Here is a 20,878-nt window from a genome sequence, read left to right as displayed (position 1 = left end):
CCTGGTGTGTGAATCAGGACTGGACATGAAGTTGCACTTGGCTAATACTTACACTTTCGTTGAGGACATACCCACTGGAATTAAGTGCTACCCAAAGCACACTAGAACAAAGACTACTCAAGAAATCCTGAATATCTTAGAAAAAGAAAAAGTGATTTCCAGTTAACTAATAACAGGGGAAATCGTTATAATGAAGGTGATAAAGAAGGGGAAAAAGGAGTTGTTGCATATTTTCCCCCCAAAGTTCTTAAGTTTATTAGATATATATGCGTGTGTGTGTCACTGTGTGCTAATAACTTTCATGTATTGTATCTGTCAGTGCCAGAACATTCTGTCCCACCTTTAGCAAAATACTTTCCCAGGCTTGGTAATGACAAGAATCCAAAGAGCTCAGAAGGGACATTTGGGCTGCTCCCACCAGTCTCTTTTCCATTAAAAAATATTCCAACTTTCCCCAACCTCTCCCCCATGCAGATAAATGCTAGGTGAAGCACCTGTATTTCCCATTATTATCCTGCAATGCTTCTGGATCCAAACATCGCATCTAAGAACTAAGAGGCATTCCATGGTTATAAAGGTGGATTCTCTGTTCAGATAAGACTGAAGGCCATCTTACTAAAATTACAAGGAAAGGTCTACGCAGGAAGTTGGAAGTTACTTTTCTCCCCAAGCTGATAAGTTTATTAGAAATATAGATTAATACAAAACTGCAAACAAACAAAAACCACCCCTCATGCCTAACAGCCATTTCTGCAATCTAATCTAAATTTGGAACATTGGGGGCCCGATCCAGGACTGAGACCTTCAATGGATTTCCAGCTGACTGCCCAGGCTTTAACAACGGGAGAGGAGAGACCTATTTCCCCATTCTCTTGATACACACCGTTCCTTCTTCCCCACCTTTCACCTCCCAGCCTCACAAATACACTCCTGTTGTTGCTTCCCCGTAATTCCTTTATCTTGTCCCATCCATTCTGTCGGGTGACCTGTTGTGTTCATATTTTGGTTGGAAGGAGACGGCAACCCCCATACGTAGGCAACCTACTCCCCACAGACAGGGCCATCTCACAAGGGGCTAAGTCTCTAGCTGACAGCACGAGAGCAGAGACCACTGGACCTACATGCTCCCCTCAACTGTACCCTGCAAGGCACTCACTGGTGGTCTGATTGTGCGCAGGAGACCAAGTGCAAAGTACAGAAACTCCTGGGTACCACAATTGTTCTCTCCCCTCCTGCGAACAAGCTGGAGAACTGAGCAAGAGGAGACTGACATGGTGCCAAAGCAGGCAGCATAGTGATTGGACAGATGACCCCAAGTGAATCCTGACCCCCATTTTCCTAGTAGCAACCTCCACAGCTCAATGGAGATTTTAGCCACAGTCAGGGAAGATCAGTTGATTGGAGGCATGGAGAATAAAGTGAACCATAGAAGCCTGGAGTGGTAACGTTGGCTTGGTGGCTTGAAGCAAACCAACCTCTCACTAGTTAAGGGAAGGCTGGAGGGGGGGAAGAAAGAAAGCAAGAGCCCCCAGGGTTGTTGCCCTTTCCTCTGGACAGATGTTGGCTGTGATCAGAGCTCTTCTTCTTGTTCAAACAGGGCATCTAGCTCAGCCAACCGCTGCTGCAGCATCTCCTCCAGCTCGGGAGGCTGAGCCTGAGCCCGTCGCCCTCCTGCCTTGCGTCCCCCTCGAGCGCGGGCTTTGCGCTGCTTGCGGCGAAGGCCGCCTTCTCGAAACTCCATGGCCCGCTTCAATTTGCGCTGGCTGGTAAAAATGAGAGCCCCGTTGCGTTCCAGCGGCACCTCAAAGATGGTCTCAAACGACCTGGCAGAAGAGAAAAGAGGTGGGAAATCAGGCAGAAGGCAGTGAGATCCTCAGGTCTCCCCATATACCAGGCCTAGCTTAAGGAGAAGCTACAAATAATGAAGACATAATGGGAAAAGGGTTTTCATTCCCGGTATTTTAGAGCTGAAACACACAAGACAAGAGCAACCACAACTATAACATCCACAGTATGTTTTGAATATAAGGCATAGATTCCATTGAAATCAGAAGACATTGAGTATGTCAGGAATCCCGCAAAGTAACCAAGCATAAAAGAAGTGCTTTGTGGCAGAGTTAAGAAGATCAAATTTGTGTGTGTGTGTGTGTGTGTATCAGAATGCCTCTGTAGTAAGACAACCCTCCCCAAACTACCTTTTCAATGCAACCATACTAACTACTGAGTGAAGTATTAAGTATTAATTCTATCAGACCTGAGCACTAGAAATGCTCAAGAAAAAAGAAGAGCACCCTCTTTTAGCAAGGGAGTTAAAATTCCAAGGCTGCAGTAAGCAGTCTAAGCCACAGGCTAACAAAAAGCCGAAGCCATAGAAGGACTGACCATGAAATACAGAGTAGGAATTGAGGTACTGAATCAGAGCCCTCTGCCACCACCCTTGCAAAGGACAAATAACCACAAATCACCTGCACATTTCAGTCAAACGCAAGCAAAGTAATTTGTACATCATTCTCACAATATGGAGAAAGTGTCAGCACTACAAATAGTCTGATGTGTCAGCTGTATTCTTTTCTTCCAGTGCAGCCCCAAAACAATCTCTATGCTCAGGGTTCTGCCATTACTCTCTGTGCCCTTCACCTTTAATTACTGGAACACTCCAGTAATTAAACCATCACTCCATGAACCGCCTTACCTCTCCCCTTTTTAAAATGAACCAGACCCCATTTAGAGACAGGTTCAGATTGCAGGCGCTTATGTTCACTGCTTGCAAGCAGTGAAGACAGAATCCAAGATATGCAGCCCCAAGTGGACAGAAAGCAAGGGAGAGTGTGCATGCCACAATAACATTCACAACAGTGAATCTCACCTCTTCTCTGTGGGTGTGCGATAGTTCTTATTTGTGTAGATCTCTTCCAGACTGAACTCTTTCTTATTCAACCTGAGGAAAGGAAAGAGAAGGCCATCATCTAGGAATATTGGGGCCAGTGTGAAAAAGGGAATTTTCTTTAGCGCAAGTGAATATAAGCATGCCATGCCTCACAATATGCTTTCCTCACAGTAGCCAGGATTTGCTTGCTACCCTTTATTTATTTATTTATTTATTTATTTATTTATTTATTTATTTATTTATTTATTTATTTATTTATTTATTTAATTTATACCCCGCCTATCTGGCCCACTGGACCACTCTAGGCGGCTTCCAAATATAAAATCAAATACAGTAATAAAACATAGACAAATACATAATAATCAAACAAGAACAGCAGTAAAGATAAAAAGGAAAATTAAGAAAAAATCAAGAGTTGGCTGGAGGGGAGGCCTGAATAAACAGCCATGTTTTTAATTGGGTTTTAAAGGTGCCCAGCGTGGGGGCCGCGCGAATCGCCAGAGGGAGATTGTTCCAGAGGCGGGGAGCCACCGCCGAGAAGGCCCGGTTTCGTGTCTTCTCCTTCCGGGCCTCTCTCGGCATCAGGCTCCTCAGCCTCACCTCCTGACTCGCGCGGGTGATCCGGGTAGACCTTGGTGGGAGGAGGCGTTCCGCCAAATATCGAGGTCCTAAACCGTTTAGGGCCTTATAAGTAAGCATTAAAACTTTGAAGTTGACACGGAAACAGATGGGCAGCCAATGCAATGCGGCCAGCATTGGAGAGATGTGTTGATATTTTCTCACTCCTGTAAGGAGCCTGGCCGCCGCATTCTGCACCACCTGAAGTTTCCGTGTCAGCCTCAAAGGCAGCCCCACGTAGAGCGCGTTACAGTGATCTAATCTTGAGATTACGAACGCATGCACCAAGGTAGTGAGCGCCCCCATGTCGAGATAGGGTCGCAGCCGGGCAATCCGCCAAAGATGGAAAAATGCGGTGCGGACTACCAACGCCACCCGAGTTTCCATGGTGAGCGTCGAGTCCAAATATATGCCGAGGCTGCGGACCCCACTCTTCACGGCCAAGGTGGTCCCCCCAAATGTGAGAGAGCCACCCAAGCCACCTACCACGGGGGCACCCACCCTCAGAACTTCCGTCTTATCTGGATTCAGCCTCAGTCCGTTCTCCTGCATCCACTGCAGTACGGCCCCCAGGCAATGCTGAAGGGAAAGGACAGCATCACCTGCAGTTGGTGAAAAGGAGATGTAGAGCTGGGTGTCATCGGCATATTGATGACACGAAGCCCCACATCCCCTAATGACCCCACCCAGCGGCCTCATATAGATGTTAAACAGCATTGGGGCGATAATCAACCCCTGTGGAACCCCACAATTGAGACTCCACGGGGCCGAGACGCTCTCCCCAAGCTGAACTCTCTGGGGACGGTCCCCAAAGAAGGAACGGAGCCAGGCAAGTGCCGAGCCACCAATTCCCAACTCAGAGAACCTCCCCAGGAGGATACCGTGGCCGACGGTATCAAAGGCCGCTGAGATGTCGAGGAGGACCAGCAGGGAGATTTTGCCCCTGTCGGCCTCCCTCAACAGGTCATCGTACAAGGCGACCAATGCCGTCTCAGTACCATGGCGCGGCCTGAAGCCCGACTGAAATGGATCCAGGGCATCCGTTTCGTCCAGGTGAGCCTGGAGCTGATCGGCCACCACCCTCTCAACCACTTTGCTCATGAAAGAAACATTGGCAACAGGCCTATAATTGCCAATTTCGTCTGCCGCCAAACTAGGTTTCTTTCTTATGGGCCTAATGAGTGTCTCCTTGAGGGCAGATGGAAATCTACCCTCAAGGAAAGACTCATTTATTATTACTGTGGCCCATTCTGTTGTTGTCGGCCTGGCTGCTTTGATTAACCAGGCCGGGGGGTGAGGCAATCAGGAGTAGCAGGACCTAGTCCTAGCACTGGGTTCCCAGCCCTTGCTCTTCCGAGTCCTAGTTCTTTAAGATTATACGCTACATACACATAGATCCTTCCCACAGTACCAGCACGAGTCACCAGTGCCCTGGCAAATCGTATCAGCCTGCAGTTCCTGTCAGCTCCAGCTAGTGTAGCCAACTGTGAGAGATGCTGGGAGATGGGAGTCCAGCAATAAAGGGAGACCCACAATTGGCCTGCCTTGGCTGAATGCTTTCATCTGTTCCAGGGGAGTAATATTATTTATATATTTATTTAAAATATTTTTATCCCACCTTTCTCCTTAAAAAAAAAAACCCAAGGTGCTGACGGATGTAGCTACCTCACTTTCCAGCGATGGAGAATCTGACCTGTCAAACCACCGACAGGCTAATTCAGACTCTAACGTCTTGCAAAAAGCCCCTGCCCCTTGTGATTCCATTCTAAGCCCCTTTTGGGGAAAAGCTAACCTGACAGGCCGGGGAAGCCCCATTGGAGTGAGATTTGCTTGCTGCCTGGCTGGGGTCTTGCGGATCCGTATGCAGGATACTTTCCCAACGGTGTTGTCCTGGGAGATCTGCAGTTTAGGAAGATCAAGAATGGCCTTGAGAGGACACAAGGGGAAAACAAAGACACCAAAAGGCCCAGCGTCCACAGCCGCCCCGTTCTGCCCAAGACTTTCTAGAGGGAGACCTTGGGCTGTGAAGCAACTGACCTTCATCTCGTCCCCTGAAAGCATCATCTGCTCCGACGTGACCAGCTCAGAGTCACCCATGCCCAGGCCAACCCCGGGCACCCTCTGTCCAACATCTGTGGAAGGGGAGATGTCCCTGTGAGGACAGAGGGGAGGAAACCCCAACACAGACAAATAAAAGTGAGAACTAGATATTCCCAGACAGAAAATGTTCACTCATCAATCCAATGGAAGGCAAGGAAGGTAACTTTGAGTAAAACAAACTGAGGGAGCAAGGCCACCTACCGTTGAAGGCAAAAAAAAAAAAAAGCATAATGAGACCTGTGAAGTGCTGTGGGGAAAACGAAACCCTCCTGCCTTTGAGCAGAAGCAGAAGGCCCACCCAACCACCATAGTTAACAAACAGAGATAAGGCTATGGAGAGACAGGCCTCTGGTGCTTTGAGCTCGGTGTAATCCACACAGGCTGGGTCCAAGGGAAATGTCTTTGCCAACGGTGTTGCACAGGACCCTTGGGGGCCGTTTTCCCCAATCATGAGTTCCTAGATGGTGGTGGACTACATTTCCTTGAAAAACCACAGGCCTTCTTGGCCACAGACGGGAGTTGTGGTTCAGCAACATCTGGGGACTCAAGATGAGGAAAACCTGCTTGGAGAGTACAGATTAGAAGGCCTCCCAAAAGGTGTGTGGTACCACAACAACATGAGTCTTCACAGCCAAACCTTTTGTGCAAAGGCAAGTTATATATCTATTTAAAAGAGAGGAGCTGGGATAGCAACAGCCAGGCAATAAAGGAAAGTATGCACTGTTCAGGCCTCCTTAGAAGAGATTGAACGAGTTGCTTTCTTGAACTATAACCTCTTCCCCAGGTGAAGACTGAATTATTCTAAGAACCGGAATGCAAAAAGCATATTTTTAAACTCTAACTTAAAAGACAGGCTTGCCTGAAAGCCAGTCACTACAACACATCTGAGGAGCAGCAGACAGCTTCAGGGGGCGAAGTGGGGTAAGGAGAAGTAAAGAGGGGAAAGGAAGTGGAAGGAGAGGTGTGTGGGTGTGTTTATTTTACCTGGAATGAGTTGCTTCAGATTCACGGCAGCAGGAAGGCGCAGGGGAAGAGTAGGAGCTGTTCTCACAATGCGCGGCGTGGGCCAAGAGGCGGGCAGGGGGGGTGCTGAAAGGGTACACCTCCTTACGCAGGCAGGGCAGGGTGGGACAGCCCAGCTCCCGGGACACTTCCAGGCTGCAGACGGTGTGCCGGCGCTGTCGCAGCTGCAAGGAAGGGGAAACGGCCACCGGAGACGCTTGCCAGGAACGGGACCCGGGGAAATCAGGGCAGGAGAAGCTACGTCCGAGGCGGGGCTGAAGCTGCGGCTCTGGATCCCCTTCATTCAAGCGCCACTGGCGGATGGGAGGCCGCCCACTCACCACCACGCTGCCGGTTTCCTCCTCCTCCTCCTCCGCGCAGAGACAACTTCTCTTCCGGGGCCGTGGTTCTGAAATGGCTATTTTCACCTCAATGTTGACTCCTCGGCGCGGGGTTCCCGACTGATTAGTGGTCTGGTCCGCATTTCCCTGAAGGCAAGGCAGCAGGGAAGATGGCACCTCAGAGGACGGGGCGGAAGGCTTGGACGGGCTCAGGAAGATGTCAGCAAAGGCCTCTAGTTTTGAACGCATGCTCTGTAGGACTGGAGCTAGGCTCCAAGGCCTGAAACGGGGGACCACTGACGGACGCAGAAGAGCAGACGTCGAAGGGGGCCAGGAGGAGGGCGCTTCAGCAGCTTCAGGCAGCACGTCTGTGGGGAGGGAATAAAATACAGCACTAAAGAAAAGGAAGACAGGAGTGGTTGGTTGCCATTCCGTTACAACAGACTTCCTGAGTTCCCATCATCCCCAGAAAGCATAGTGGAGGATAACCGAGGGCCCTAAGTGAGGGAAAGATGCTTTTCTGTAAACATTCCTCTTGGTTGATTGGTAAGGATTTATAAGCTGCTTAGACCTGAACAATTCAAAGCACGACACAGAAGCATAATAAGACATCAAGTAAACACAACATACAACTAGACCACGTGCACAAATGGACAAGACACACATATTAACATATGATCTTTAGGCCATCCTTGAGATGAAGGTTAGGCTGACCTATAATGGGAAGGCCTGGAAAAATAGGCATGTTTACAACAAGGGTCCAAAACTAAAAAATTGTAGGAGGCGTGTCGAGTTTGTGAGGGGAGACGATTCCACACTGTGGGTGCCACAGAGCTAAAGGCCCTTACGTGATACAACCGCAGAGTGGAATTCAAAGAGATGTGGTGGCCTTTCTCAGCAGCTTTAGATACACAACAGCCTACAAGAGAGAAGGTGGTCCCTCAGGAAGCAGCACACAGATTGTTCAGGGCTTTCAAAACCATAAGACTTTCTTCAGTCACTTGGTCATATGATCTCGGCATGCCCTCTTAGCCTTCATGCCTCTGGGTGGAGTGGTCACGAGCGACCCGAAAGCACCAGCTCCCCTCTGTCTGGGTGGCCTCTACATGCTTTCTTAGGCTTCAGCTTCACCTGCGCTAGACGGCAAAAGTGACTCAAGAACCTGGGAGAGCATTTGCAGCTCTAGATAAAATAGGAAATAGTGGTCCCAGCTGAGGTGGGGTTGGGAACCCTTGGATGCCCGAAAGCCCAATCTGCTCTGCTTCTCAATTCAGATTAGGGACCACCCTGCCAGCTCATTGATTTAGCTATTCAGCATCCAGGGTTTCTAGTGACTTTTGAATTTCTACTGAAGAACACCCAGTGAGCTCAGAAAAGTTGTCTCTTGAATTCAGGGAGCTGTATCCCAACAGCATAACTTTTCTAAACTTTGACTCAAAGGACAAGCATTCCTTTCAACTAAAAGCAACAACAGGTATTCAACTTCCCTGTTTGCTCACCTGAACAATTGTCTTTCACCAGCTATTCTTATTTGTTTTTAAGTGGACAGGCAAATTTTAGCCCTCCAAATATTGTTGGACTGCAACTCCCATCTGACCCAGCCAGCAGATGGGAGGGCTGCCCTTTGCCTATTCCTGTACTAAGACTAAGACCCACTGTAATATTAGATCTTGGAACTTAGGGTTCAGAAAAGGAAGGAAAAAAAATACTTCTATTCAGCCTGAATGATTTGCAGACCATTTGCTTTGTTTCTTTACTATGGCCTGCACTTTTAGATCATCCAGCAACCCAGGTTTTCTGGGCGTTTTACAAATAGACAAATAAAAAGATCTTTTGGGGAAAATCCCGATCAAGGTTAAGAAAAAGAATACTGGTGACTTGACTATGCACCCCATAAAAGTCAGCAGTCTTTGCCCAACAACATTTCATGGAAACTAGGGAACACCCATTCCTTCCACTCATTTCCAATTCATCGTGACGTGGAGGTGTCTGTGGTCTGTTCTCTCTATTTAACTTGCTTTCGTACAGTTCAGATGGCACACTGTTCAGATAAGCATACTGTTATAATAGCCCCCATTCCTCCTTATTCCTTTTCTCCAAATACTCCCCCTTTGCCTTTGTCTCTCACGTTGAAGCACCATCTTGCAGCTGTTCTGCGGACTATTCCAATCATCCTCAGCTAACCAGGATGATGGGAGGTGTAGCCCATCATATCCAGAGAACATCTGGTTGTAAAAGGTGGGGCTAGCAATCCCAAAAAGGATGTGTTGTTTGTTCTTCTGGATTAGCAACATAACACAGACAATGCCATTAGGCACTGATCTTTCTGACACCACCATCAAGAGAAGGACTGACTTGCCCCAGAACGGAGAATCCTGTCCCCACCGAAAAGAACCATGTTCGAACATGTCTGTAAAATTGCCTTGAAGTTTTAAATGGCAGAAAAGAAAGAAGGACCTCCTGTAAATAAATACCACAATGTACAGAGAACTCATCTGCAAAACTGAAGTGTGCCAAGCGTTCCCTATGTTGTATGGCATCAACCCAATTGCTACATCCAAGCAGACTGATTCCACTCAATCTCAGAACTGCAGAGCTGGAAGGGATCCTACGGCTGATCCTAAGGCATCCATCAGATGCAACCCCTGTCAAGGAGGCAGAACGGGGAACTGAACTCCCAACATCTGGTTCTGCAGCCAGAGACCAAAACCATAGAGCTACCCAGCAGCTCTTAATACAGTGGTGCCTCACTTAACGGGCGCCCCGTTTAATGACGAATCCGCATAGCGACAATTTTTTGCGATCGTTTTTGCGATGGCATTGCGATGTTTTTAGTGGGAAAATATCGCTTTGCGATGATCGGTAAGCTGTTTCACCTACCGATTTTCGCATAGCGATGATTTCCCAAAAGCTGATCAGCAGTTCCAAAATGGCCGCCGGGTAAAAAAAATGGCCACCCGCTGTGTTTTCGCCCAGATTCCTCGCTTACCGGGCAGCGAAAATGGCGGCCGTATGGAGGATTTTCGCTTAAAGGTGAATTTTTTGCCCACAGGAACACATTAAACGGGTTTTAATGCATTCCTATGGGCTTTTTTTTTTGCATAGCGACAAATCCATATAGTGACAATTTTTGCTGCACAGATTATCGTCGCTATGCGGGGCACCACTGTACATCCACATGGAGGCAAATCTCACCGTTTCAATTAATCTGCACCATTGGGAACTAGCAGTTTTAGGCCTGTGAGACACACATGAAAGCCCAGGAAATTTACACACATGCAAAGAAACGTTTGTACATTCATGACATACCACCTTGCACTCACGGATTCACAAACTCACTCACCTGTTCGTTGGCTGTGCTCACAGGACGGGTCTGAAGGGGTCAGCTTTTCCACATTTGGAGAAGATGGTCGACAAGGCAGTGTCAGCTGATCACTCCTGAACAAGAGCAAAAACATGGGAGAGTGACAGGCGGCAGCCTCTTTTGTCCCTTCGGAGCAGGACATTCTAAAGCAGCCTCCTCCAACGTGGTGTCCTTCTGACTTACAACACCCATGAGCCTTCTGGTCTGTACTGCTGGATGAGGAGGATGGGGGCTGCAAGCCAGTACATCTAAAAAGTCCCAGTTAAAGAAAGCCTGCGATAGAGGAAGGCAGGGCAGAAGTCAGCCTTTCTGTCAGTAGGAAAATGGCCCAAGGGATGTTGGGATGGTAGAAGAAGCATCGAAGCAAACCCTTGAAGCTGGTCGGTTTTCTTGCTGCATCCCTGGCCGCCTCCTGAAGGCACGGGTGCAGTGGAAGAGGGGAAGCACAGCCAATTCCACACCTGGGCTGGTTTTGTGGGCAAAGCACTCACCGATAAGGGGGTGGGGAGGTCTCCAGCTGCTCCTTGCCAGCGCCGGCATCCTGCCAGCGAGAAAAGAGGTCTGAACCGAAACACGGACCAATCCACCCCACTCTCAAGACTCCCTCTGCATGAACTGCCCAGCACGCCAGCGCCTTTTCCGTGGTTGCCTCCCACAAAGGAACTCACCAGGACTTGGTCCGGCGAAGGGTCCTCCACTCGGATGGTCAAGATTTGCTGAGGAGCCTTTGTCGGTGGGGAAGCCCTGTTCCCCTCAACACTGCCGGGTAGGGACAAGCCCTTCTGCAGACGCTGCCTCTTGACCTGCAGGCGCTCGGACTCATGGCTCCGAAGGGGAGAGAGCTTCTGCTCCCATAGCTGCCGACACGCATGAGCCAACTTCTCCTGAGAGCCCAACTCGGGAGGAGATGATCTGGCCGAAAGGGAAGGGAGTAAGAAAGAAAGACAGCCGTTTTCATGGGAGATCCCGTACACCGAGTCAACCCACCTTTCCGGTCTCATAGACCAGTGCTCACCTGTACGCGGTACTACTTTGGCTCTTTGCTGACCAGGAGGCACTGTCTTCCATCAAAGTCCCTGCATGGTTGGAGTTTGTGTAAGGAGGCACAGTAGGTCTTTGAGAGGATGAGCACCCTTGTAGATCCTGCTGGGCAGAGAGAGAGAGAGAGAGAGACACAGCCCAAGTGTCAAACAGCTTAACAACAAGAAGGGTCAGAAGCCTTAACTTTCTTTTCCTCCATAAGCTTGCTTACAAAAGGCACTTTATCCATGGAGACATTCATGGGTATTTAAACCGGAAGATTTCACTAGATCCTGACCATGCAAGATAGCATAACCAGGCACAATTCTCCTGATCTAGTGGCGTACAGCATAATGGGAAATGAAATGCATCAGGGATAAATTAAGGAACTGCTCCCTTCGCTCCCATACGAATTCTTTCTGATGGGCAAGGAGGTTGATTTATATTAGAAATAGTCTTATACCTTCCTTCAGTCATACTAGGAAGGAGATTTACTGTATATATGTAAAAAACAAGGTAGCTAACATGTAAATACCAAATAATTAAAATAAAGTAAAATGAGCTGAAACGAAGTATAAAAAGTGGCCTCAAACTGTTAGCAGGACTAAAACTGTGTCTTTAAAAAATCTCCCACAAAAAGAAAGATTACTGAATAGCTACTAAGCAAAGCCTCTTTGGGGATGCCACCACTGCAAAATGTCTATTTTTTATAAGCACCCATTGCCCTGGAGATGGAAGGGGCACCCACACCAGCCTCCATTTCAGAGTAATTAATATGCAGGTACACCTGGATGTAATACACTTTATGTATCCTGATTAGAGATGGGGGTATTTGTATATGAATACAAATACCCCTTATGAAAAATATGAATATCCCCGCACAGCTGGACTTAACGAGGGTCCAGCCCCTGGGGCCCTGACCATCCACTCAGGCGTCCAGCAGCGGCCTCGCTCATCCTTCCAATCACTCCCGGAGCGCCGCTGTCTTCCTGCTCGGCTAGCCACTCCAAGCAGGGAGAGGGAGGACGAGTCTCCCTGCATGGCTGCCGAGTGGCCAGCCGAGCGGGAAGAGAGCGGCGCTCTGCGAGTGATCGGAAAGATGAGCGAGGCCACTGCCGCTGAAGGTGTTAGCGGAATTGCTAATTCACAATTGTTACAATTAACAATTACATTTCGTAGGTCTTTTTTTCTTTCTTTCTTTTTATATCACTTTGGATTATTTCAGCCATATTTGTAATTTTGAGCAGATGTTAGTTTTTAAAAGATCACTTAAAACCAATGTTTAAATATGGGACATAATGAGACATGTTTTTTATTAAACAACTTTTTTTTCATCTTTGTTACATGCTATCAAATCAATTTATGGCAAACTTAATAGGCTTTTTAAGGTATGAGAGATATTCAAGGAGCAGTTTTCTATTGTTATCCTCCAGTGAGTTTCATGGCCAAGTAAGGATCTGAAAAAAACATATTCTGAGTCCTAGCCTGACTCTCAATCCCCTCCACTATGCTGGGTTTCACGTAACAAGAATAATGTTAACTCAACAAGCAAAAGCCAAAAAGAACAGATTTCCTCAGTTCACTAGCTTTTAACAGTAATCTTTCCTCCTTTGGTAAAAATCAACTGGATGCCACTTCAAAGGAATTAGGAATCCTTTGACCCCCATTCTATAGGGACCTCTAATTCAAAAGTGGTGCCAGCATACCCCGTTATGACCTCACCCCACAGCCTGGCAACATTCCCTATGGCATCCTTACAGGCACTTGGGTGGTAGAAAAGTCCTCCAGGTCAACCGCCAGCACCTTCCGTTGCTTCTTCTCCATGGGAGAAGCCACACGCCACAGGGTCTCTCCCACCCTGCCGCCAGGGCTCCCATCATTCTTCTCCCTCCCTGGGGGTGAGCCCTGCTGAAGTCGCTGCCTCTTGTTGGGTGACTGCCCCACATCCCCACAAGGCAGGGGAGATGTTCCACCTCTGTCTTGAGGCTTCTGCCGTAGGATGGGGGATCCTTGCTCCTCTGTGCCGGGTCTGAAAAAAAATGTGAAATGATGTGGAGGGACACTCAAGGCACCATAGCAGCTCCTCATTCCCTTCTCCTTTTGGAATTTTCAGGAAAAATACTCTTGCTGTCCTCTAACCTGTATATGATGATCTTTCGTCGCCTGATCTGTCTCTCAAGGGCTGATACTGGAGGGGGGTCTTCTTGGGAGGTTCCATCCAGAATTGGACACTCCATGGTTGGCCTCAGGAAAAGTGAGGAACTCCCACTTCCCTTGGGATCAGAGATGCGGTGGCCACCCCACAGTGGCCCACCAAGTTTTCATTCCTCACCTCTCTGCACTGGAAACAGGGAGATAAATACAATTATTCAGATTGTACCACCCAATTAATAGTATGGGAAATGGCAATAAAATACCATTGGGGAGGGAAAGTTCTTAAAACATACGTAATAAACTGATACGCATTGAACTCCAAGTAGCAATCTGCCAATATATTGATCATATATGCCTTGTAGTATGGAATTCCTCAATTGGAATTCCATACACATAAAGACTAAACAAGTTAGCAGCCAATATGCCACAGTACAAAACTCATTCAGTGCCAAATACACAACAGAGCTGAAGCACTGAAGATCTTAAACTGAGATTAAAATACAGTATATAGGAAAATATTCTCTTGCACCAAATATCTGGAAAGGTGGCATCTCTCTAAGAGAAAACAGCATGAAACTACTACTATATGGTCATCTTGCTGTTGTTCATAGATTTAATCATGTGCCACTGTGATAAAGAATACAAAAACCATCTCTCTAGAATATATTCTAGACAAATGCTGGAATATATTTTCACAATTACTAATGGAAGTTCAGAGATAGGAGCAGTTACTTTTTCGGACTACAGTTTCTGGACTACACCAGCCAAGACAGTCAGTAGTCAAAAAAACTAACTTTTTCATATTTCAGTGTAAAGAACATAGTTTGGCTCCTTAACAACAGGGACGTCATTCACAGTTACTTCTGGTCTAAGCAGTGGGGCTTTGAAAAATATTTTTTTTCTAAGTTCTTTTCTGCTTGTTGTACACTGCCTTTGATCCTAGTGCTAGGACGTAGAATATAAGTCAAATAAGGGATTTACACAACAATCCTACACATCTCTATTTGTAAGTATGCTCTATTGAGTCCCTTGGGACTTAATTCCCAGCAACTGCATAAGAATTGTAGCCTTGATGTGTTCCAGGTCACGGAAGTACTAACTACCCCAATGACATTTGGAAATCTTGCTGCCTCAAATATTTGTTCCTCCAAAGACATGGGAGGAAGGACAATGCGAGGAAGGAGGGGGCTAATTATGCTTCCCCTAAGAAAGGGCAATTACAAATCATTAGAAGGTATGTAAATAGCATTTTAGTGAAAATCAAAATCTGCCTTCCATCCCTAAGGGGCTGTCCAAACATCACCAGGCTAATAATGCAAAAATTGGGGCAGAAAAGTTTCCCGGAACAAATCGGAATTGTTTCCATAAGCATATCAGTCCAGTGAGATGCAGACAACTTGGCAGGCACTTCCTAGATGCTGACTTTGGGGGCTGGGAGGGAGGAAATTAAAAAATATGGAAAATCACCAACCTATACAGTAAACAACGCAGTGCAGAAACTAAATTGCTCCCCCCCCCCAAAAAAAAAAAAACCTTACACAGTTTTAAAAATCCCACAGGAGATACACAGTTTTAAAAATCCCACAGGAGTTTTAAAAATCCCACCATACATGGGCCAACATGTTGTAAGATTTGAGTCTGCACATGCCAAACATCTCCCCGAACGTTCCATTCTTCGTTATCATTCCCCACGGAAATTTGATTCAGGAAGAAGGGTAGACCCTCCCTGTATATAGGTGGGTTGTTGATATATGGAGGGGCATAGATCCCCCACTTTTACAAGAGGGTTCATCTAAAACATACAGCTGGTAAGAACATCCAAGAAGCCCATGAGAAGAGAAGAAGAGGAAGCTAAGTGGTGCTGCACAACAGGAACTAACATAACAAAAAGCCAGTGAGTCATGATGAGCTGTAGTGGGCAGAGGCAAACCAGAACAGGCAGCATGTATCTTGCTGATGCTGATGTTGGTAGTGATACTAGTCAATCTCAACCCAAGATTCAGATCAACAGCTCAGAAGCAGTCCTGCTATTTCTTTCTCAATCAAGATGCTAGAATCTCTCCTGTCCAAGTAATTTCCATCTCAAGAGACTTTAAAATCTATTCTTCACAATTGAACTGTGCAGCTATCTTCCCACCACCACCTTTTGCTATGGAAACACCAACCGGGTATAGAAGCAGATTTTTTTCCCCAGGCTGACAACATATCTTACCTACCTTCATAGCTTGGAGGGGGGGTGGACATTAGAATTGGATTTTATGAGTTGCAGCTCTGAAAACTCTCTAGTCACAATCACCAGCAGCTATGCTGACTGATTCTAGGAACAGCACTTCCAAAAAGGAAAATTTTCAAACCTTTAATCATCTTGGCTGATGGATTCAATTTCTGGCCATTTATACCAAGTGAGTACTAGGGATTCCCCTTCACGGATTGCTGCCTTGACGTGGTGAAGGGGCTTGAATAATTCAGAGAAGCTATGCGCTGTGCCGTGCAGGGACACCAAGATGGACAGGTCATAGTGGAGAGTTCTGACTAAACGCAACCCACCTGGAGCAGAAACTGGCAAGCCACTCCAGAATCTTTGCCAATAACACTCCATGAATAGAAACAAAAGGCTAAAAGATATGACACTGGAAGATGAGCCCCTCAGGTTGGAAAGCGTCCAACATGCTACTGAGGAAGAGTGGAGGACAAGTACAAGTAGCTCCAGAGGTAATGAAGTGGTTGGGCCAAAGCCAAAAGGATGCTCAGCTGTGGACCTGCCTGGAAGTGAAAGGAAAGTCCAATGCTGCAAAGAAAAAAAACTGCATAGGGGCCTGGAATGTAAGATCTATGAACCTTGGTAAGCTGGATGTGGTCAAATAGGAGATGGCAAGAATCAACATTGACATCCTGGGTATCAGTGAACTAAAATGGATGGGAATGGGCAAATTCAATTCAGATGATTATCATATCTACTATTGTGGGCAAGAAGCCCATAGAAGGAATAGAGTAGCCCTCGTCAACAAAAGAGTGGGAAAAGCTGTACTGGGATACAATCTCAAAAAAGATAGAATGATTTCAATACGAATCCAAGGCAGACCTTTCAACATCACAGTCATCCAAGTTTATGCACCAACCACTGATGCTGAAGAGGCAGAAATTGACCAATTCTATGAAGACTTACAACACCTTCTAGAACTGACACCAAAGAAAGATGTTCTTCTCATTATATGGGACTAAAATACCAAAGTAGGGAGACAAGAGAGAAAAGGAACAACAGTTAAGTTTGGCCTTGGAGTTCAAAACGAAGTAGAGCAAAGGCTAATAGAGTTTTGTCAAGAGAACACCCTGGTCATCACAAACACTCTTTTCCAATAACACAAGAGGCAACTCTACACATGGACATCACCAAATGGACAATACCAAAATCAGATTGATTATATTCTCTGCAGCCAAAGATGGAGAAGCTCGATACAGTCAGCAAAAACAAGACATGAAGCTGATTGTGGCTCTGATCATCAGTTTCTTATAGCAAAATTCAAGCTTAAAATGAAAGTAGGAAAAACCACTGGGCTAGTCAGGTATAATCTAAACTAAATCCCTTATGAATACACAGTGGAAGTGAAGAACAGATTTAAGGAACTAGATTTGGTGGACACAGTGCCTGAAGAACTATGGACAGAGGCTCATAACATTGTACAGGAGGCAGCAACAAAAACCATCCGAAAGAAAAGGAAAGGCAAGAAAGCAAAGTGGCTGTCCAATGAGGTCTTACAAATAGTAAGAGAAGGGAAACAAAATGCAAGGGAGATAGGGAAAGTTACAGAAAATTGAATGCAGACTTCCAAAGAATAGCAAGGAGAGACAAGAGGGCCTTCTTAAATGAACACTGCAAAGAAATAGAGGCAAATAATAGAAAGGGAAGAAACAGATACCTGTTCAAGAAAATTGGAGATATGAAAGAACATTTTGTGCAAAGATGGATATGATAAAGGATGAGAATGGCAGGGACCTCACAGAAGCAGAAGACATCAAGAAGAGGTGACAAGAATACACAGAGGAATTATACCAGAAAGATCTGGATGTCCCAGACAACCTGAATAGTGTGGTTGCTGACCTTGAGCCAGACATCCTGGAGAGTGAAGTCAAGTGGGCCTTAGAAAGCCTGGCTAACAACTTGGCCAGTGGAGGTGATGACATTCCAGTCGAACTATTTAAAATCTTAAAAGATGATGCTGTTAAGGTGCTACATTCAATATGCCAGCAAGTTTGGAAAACTGACAAGTGGCCGGAGGATTGGAAAGGATCAGTCTACATCCCAATCCCAAAGAAGGGCAGTGCCAAAGAATGCTCCAACTACTGTACAACAGCACTCATTTCACACACTAGCAAGGTTATGCTCAAAATCCTACAAGGTAGGCTTCATCAGTATGTGGACCGAGAACTCCCAGAAGTACAAGCTGGATTCCGAAGGGGCAGAGGAACTCGAGACCAAATTGCTAACTAGCACTGGATTATGAAGAAAGCCGGAGAGTTCCAGAAAAAGTCTACTTCTGCTTCACTGAACACGCAAAAGCCTTTGACTGTGTAGACCACAGCAAACTATAGCAAGTTCTTAAAGAAATGGGAGTGCCTGACCACCTTATCTACCTCCTGAGAAATCTATATATGTGGGACAGGAAGCAACATTTAGAACTGGATATGGAACAACTGATTGGTTTAAAATTGGGAAAGGAGTACGACAAGGATGTATATTGTCCCCCTGCTTATTTAACTTATATGCAGAATACATTATGCGAAAGAACTGGATGAATTCCAAGCCAGAATTAAGATTACCGGAAGAAATATCAACAACGTCAGATATGCAGATGATACCACTCTGATGGCAAAAAGTGAAGTGGGAATTAAAGAACCTTGTAATGAGGGTGAAAGAGGAGAGCGCAAAAAATTGTCTGAAGCTCAACACCAAAAAAAGATCATGGCCACCACACCCATCACCTCCTGGCAAACAAGGGAAAAAGATGGAGACATTGACAACCTTTATATTCTTGGGCTCCATGATCACTGCAGATGGTGACAGCAGCCACGAAATTAAAAGACGCCTGCTTCTTGGGAGGAAAGCAATGACAAACCTAGACAGCATCTTAAAAAGCAGAGACATCACCTTGCCAACAAAGGTCCACATAGTCGAAGCTATGGTTTTTCCACCAGCAATGTATGGAAGTGAGAGTTGGACCATAAAGAAGGCTGACCACCGAAGAATGGATGCTTTTGAATTGCATTGCTGGAGGAGAGTCTTGTGAGTCGACTGCAAAGAGAACAAACCTATCCATTCTGAAGGAAATCAATCCTGAGTGCTCACTGGAAAGACAGATCCTGAAGCTGAGGCTCCAATACTTTGGCCATCTCCTGAGAAGAGAAGACTCCCTGGAAAAGACTCTGATGTTGGGAAAGTGTGAAGGCAAGAGGAGAAGGGGACGACAGAGGATGAGATGGTTGGACAGGGTCATCAAAGTGACCGACATGAATTTGACCCCACTCCAGGAGGCAGTGGAAGACAGGAGGGCCTGGTGTGCTCTGATCCATGGGGTCACGAAGAGTCGGACACGACTTAAAGACTAAACAACAACTAGGGATGGGGGGGGAAGGAAGTGCCAATCATACTAAATCTGAGTAAAATATAATTTAAAAGATCTGTCCTAAAATCAGTTTTAGTGCTGGTTCAGTACCATTTCCCTGGAAATGAAATGAATTTTAGAGAAAAAGTGTGGGGAAAATTATACCCCATCTCTCCTTTATCAAGCCAAAGCATGAGAAAAGTTATTTTGGGGATTAGAACTCTAGGGATCTCCTAGCCGAGGATTTGGATGTGATTTGTAGATGCAAGTCCAAAGGATAAATTTTCCTATGCTCTGTCTCTACCCAGTCACACAGTTTCACAGCTTATAGAGTAAATCCAAGTTCAAAGGCTGTATAACCTCTATCCCTTTTCCAGCTCCTGAAAGCAACTCCACCCCTATACTGCCATCTTTTGCAGTGCAAAAACTAATCATTTCCTCACCTGCCAGGCTCCAAGTCCAATCATGCTGCTTCAAAATTTAGCATCATAAACATTTCTTCTTCTCTCGGAGGCGACCTGCTACCCACATCCCCCTAATCTGTAAGTATCAAGTGCTCCCATTTATTCCGTGCGCGCGCCCCCCCCGCATCTCCTTGCCCCAGTTCTTCCTCCTACCAGCTCACCTTTTCTTATAGTGTTACCTGGGGGAAGGGGGCGGGAGGCGGCAGTTTAGGCAAGATTAGCCACGGAGCCCCCACCTTGCCCATTGGGGGTAGTAGCCCTGTCCCTTCTCTGAGTCAGATCCAGATCCAGATCAGGCGGTTTTCGTTGCTCCTTCCAGCTGCTGGCCAGCGTCTTTTTTGCACCGGGCATCTGGAGCGAAGAGCAGCAACGGGTGCCGGACGGGAGGATCGCTCCTGGCTGAGGTGCAGGGGCTCGAGAGAATGATGCCCATGCCTGGGGAGGGGAGGGGGGATCCTGTGGCCCTTCTCCCCGACTCAAGCGCCCTCCTCTCCCCACCCCAAACCTCTCTCTTGGCTGAGACCCACCTTCACCCACAGCAACTCCCCAGGTAACGCCCGATGCGCTTCCCAACGGCCGCACGGATCTCCACGCCCATCCTGCTCTCTCTTTTTTTGCACGCCCCCCCACCCCACCCCACCCCCAATCTTTCCCTCCCCCAAAGTTCCCCCCTTCTTCCCTTCTCCTGGAAGGTCCCTTTCCAGCTCTCCATGGGCTCCAGGCATCCTTGCCAGGCTCTCTAGTCGCCTCTTTGCCTCGCCCTCCACCCATCAACATCCTTCTTCGTGTCCCGCCACGAAGCGTCCCCACAACCTCCCCCCCCCCAAAAAAAACATACATCCCCCGGGATCTCACCTCCAGCCCTCGTTTCCTCAGGGTTCGCCTCCATCCCAAAGAAATAAACAAACACATACAAGCCCGTATCTCAAATCAATTAAATTAAATTAAATTAACCCCCCACCCCCTGCTTCGTGCCCGCCTTTCCCCCTCCCGCCCCTCCCTCCAACTCACCCGTGCCCCTTCTTCTTCTTCTTCTTCCTCCTCCTCCTCCTCCTCCTTCCACCCCCCCAGTCCTCCGCCAACTAACTCCGGGACACTACCCCGAGCCTTCTCGTGACTCAGCCCGTCCAATAGGGTTGCGCCTTGCTTTTGCCCCCAACCAATAGACACGAAGCTTCTTTGCCGAGGTTGGGTGGCGAAAGGGTCGCCATCACTACTTAGGGCAAAAAAAGGGAGCAAAAAAATATATCGTCAACTAGCTGCGTTGCAAGGCAAGCGCTCTGGGCGCCCTTTTAGGTAAGGGTACAAGAGCCGCCCGCTGAAGTGAA

General features: G+C 47.0%; 1 protein-coding gene across 5 annotated transcripts; it reads right to left on the bottom strand.

Annotated features, from left to right (window-relative positions):
- Positions 1 to 654: 654 nt before the first annotated feature.
- On the bottom strand, positions 655 to 20,674 carry PRR14 (proline rich 14). 5 transcript variants are annotated; one of them, XM_078377107.1, is made up of 13 exons: positions 20,562 to 20,674; positions 13,472 to 13,673; positions 13,091 to 13,361; positions 11,328 to 11,458; positions 10,981 to 11,224; positions 10,804 to 10,853; positions 10,292 to 10,386; positions 6,949 to 7,316; positions 6,590 to 6,792; positions 5,543 to 5,657; positions 5,298 to 5,404; positions 2,867 to 2,938; positions 655 to 1,823 (listed from the first exon to the last, which is right to left on the bottom strand). In XM_078377107.1, exons 2-13 carry the CDS (start codon positions 13,567 to 13,569, stop codon positions 1,571 to 1,573), a joined length of 2,007 nt encoding a protein of 668 aa, XP_078233233.1. In that variant the 5' UTR covers positions 13,570 to 13,673; positions 20,562 to 20,674; the 3' UTR covers positions 655 to 1,570. The 5 variants fall into 5 exon arrangements, with proteins under 5 accessions (XP_078233233.1, XP_072832961.2, XP_072832963.2 ...); XM_072976860.2 differs by having other exon boundaries at positions 6,590 to 7,316; XM_072976862.2 differs by having other exon boundaries at positions 6,590 to 7,316; positions 11,328 to 11,455.
- Between the last annotated feature and the right edge of the window lie 204 nt (positions 20,675 to 20,878).

This window comes from Pogona vitticeps, chromosome 6 (genome assembly GCF_051106095.1).
Source record: "Pogona vitticeps strain Pit_001003342236 chromosome 6, PviZW2.1, whole genome shotgun sequence".
In the NCBI taxonomy this organism is placed as follows: domain Eukaryota; kingdom Metazoa; phylum Chordata; class Lepidosauria; order Squamata; family Agamidae; genus Pogona; species Pogona vitticeps.
Note: the sequence above shows the minus strand (reverse complement) of the source record. Positions and strands in the feature narration are given on the sequence as shown.

What these genes read in the sequence shown, in the direction of transcription:
- PRR14 (XM_072976860.2), bottom strand. Translation starts at nt 13,569, where the DNA reads ATGGAGTGTCCAATTCTGGATGGAACCTCCCAAGAAGACCCCCCTCCA. An exon ending in CGAAAGATCATCATATACAG is followed by an intron (nt 13,362 to 13,471) that starts GTTAGAGGACAG and finishes ATTTTTTTTCAG; the next exon opens with ACCCGGCACAGAGGAGCAAG. An exon ending in GGGCTTCCCCGGCCTGTCAG is followed by an intron (nt 2,939 to 5,297) that starts GTTAGCTTTTCC and finishes TCCTTTCCTCAG; the next exon opens with GTTGAATAAGAAAGAGTTCA.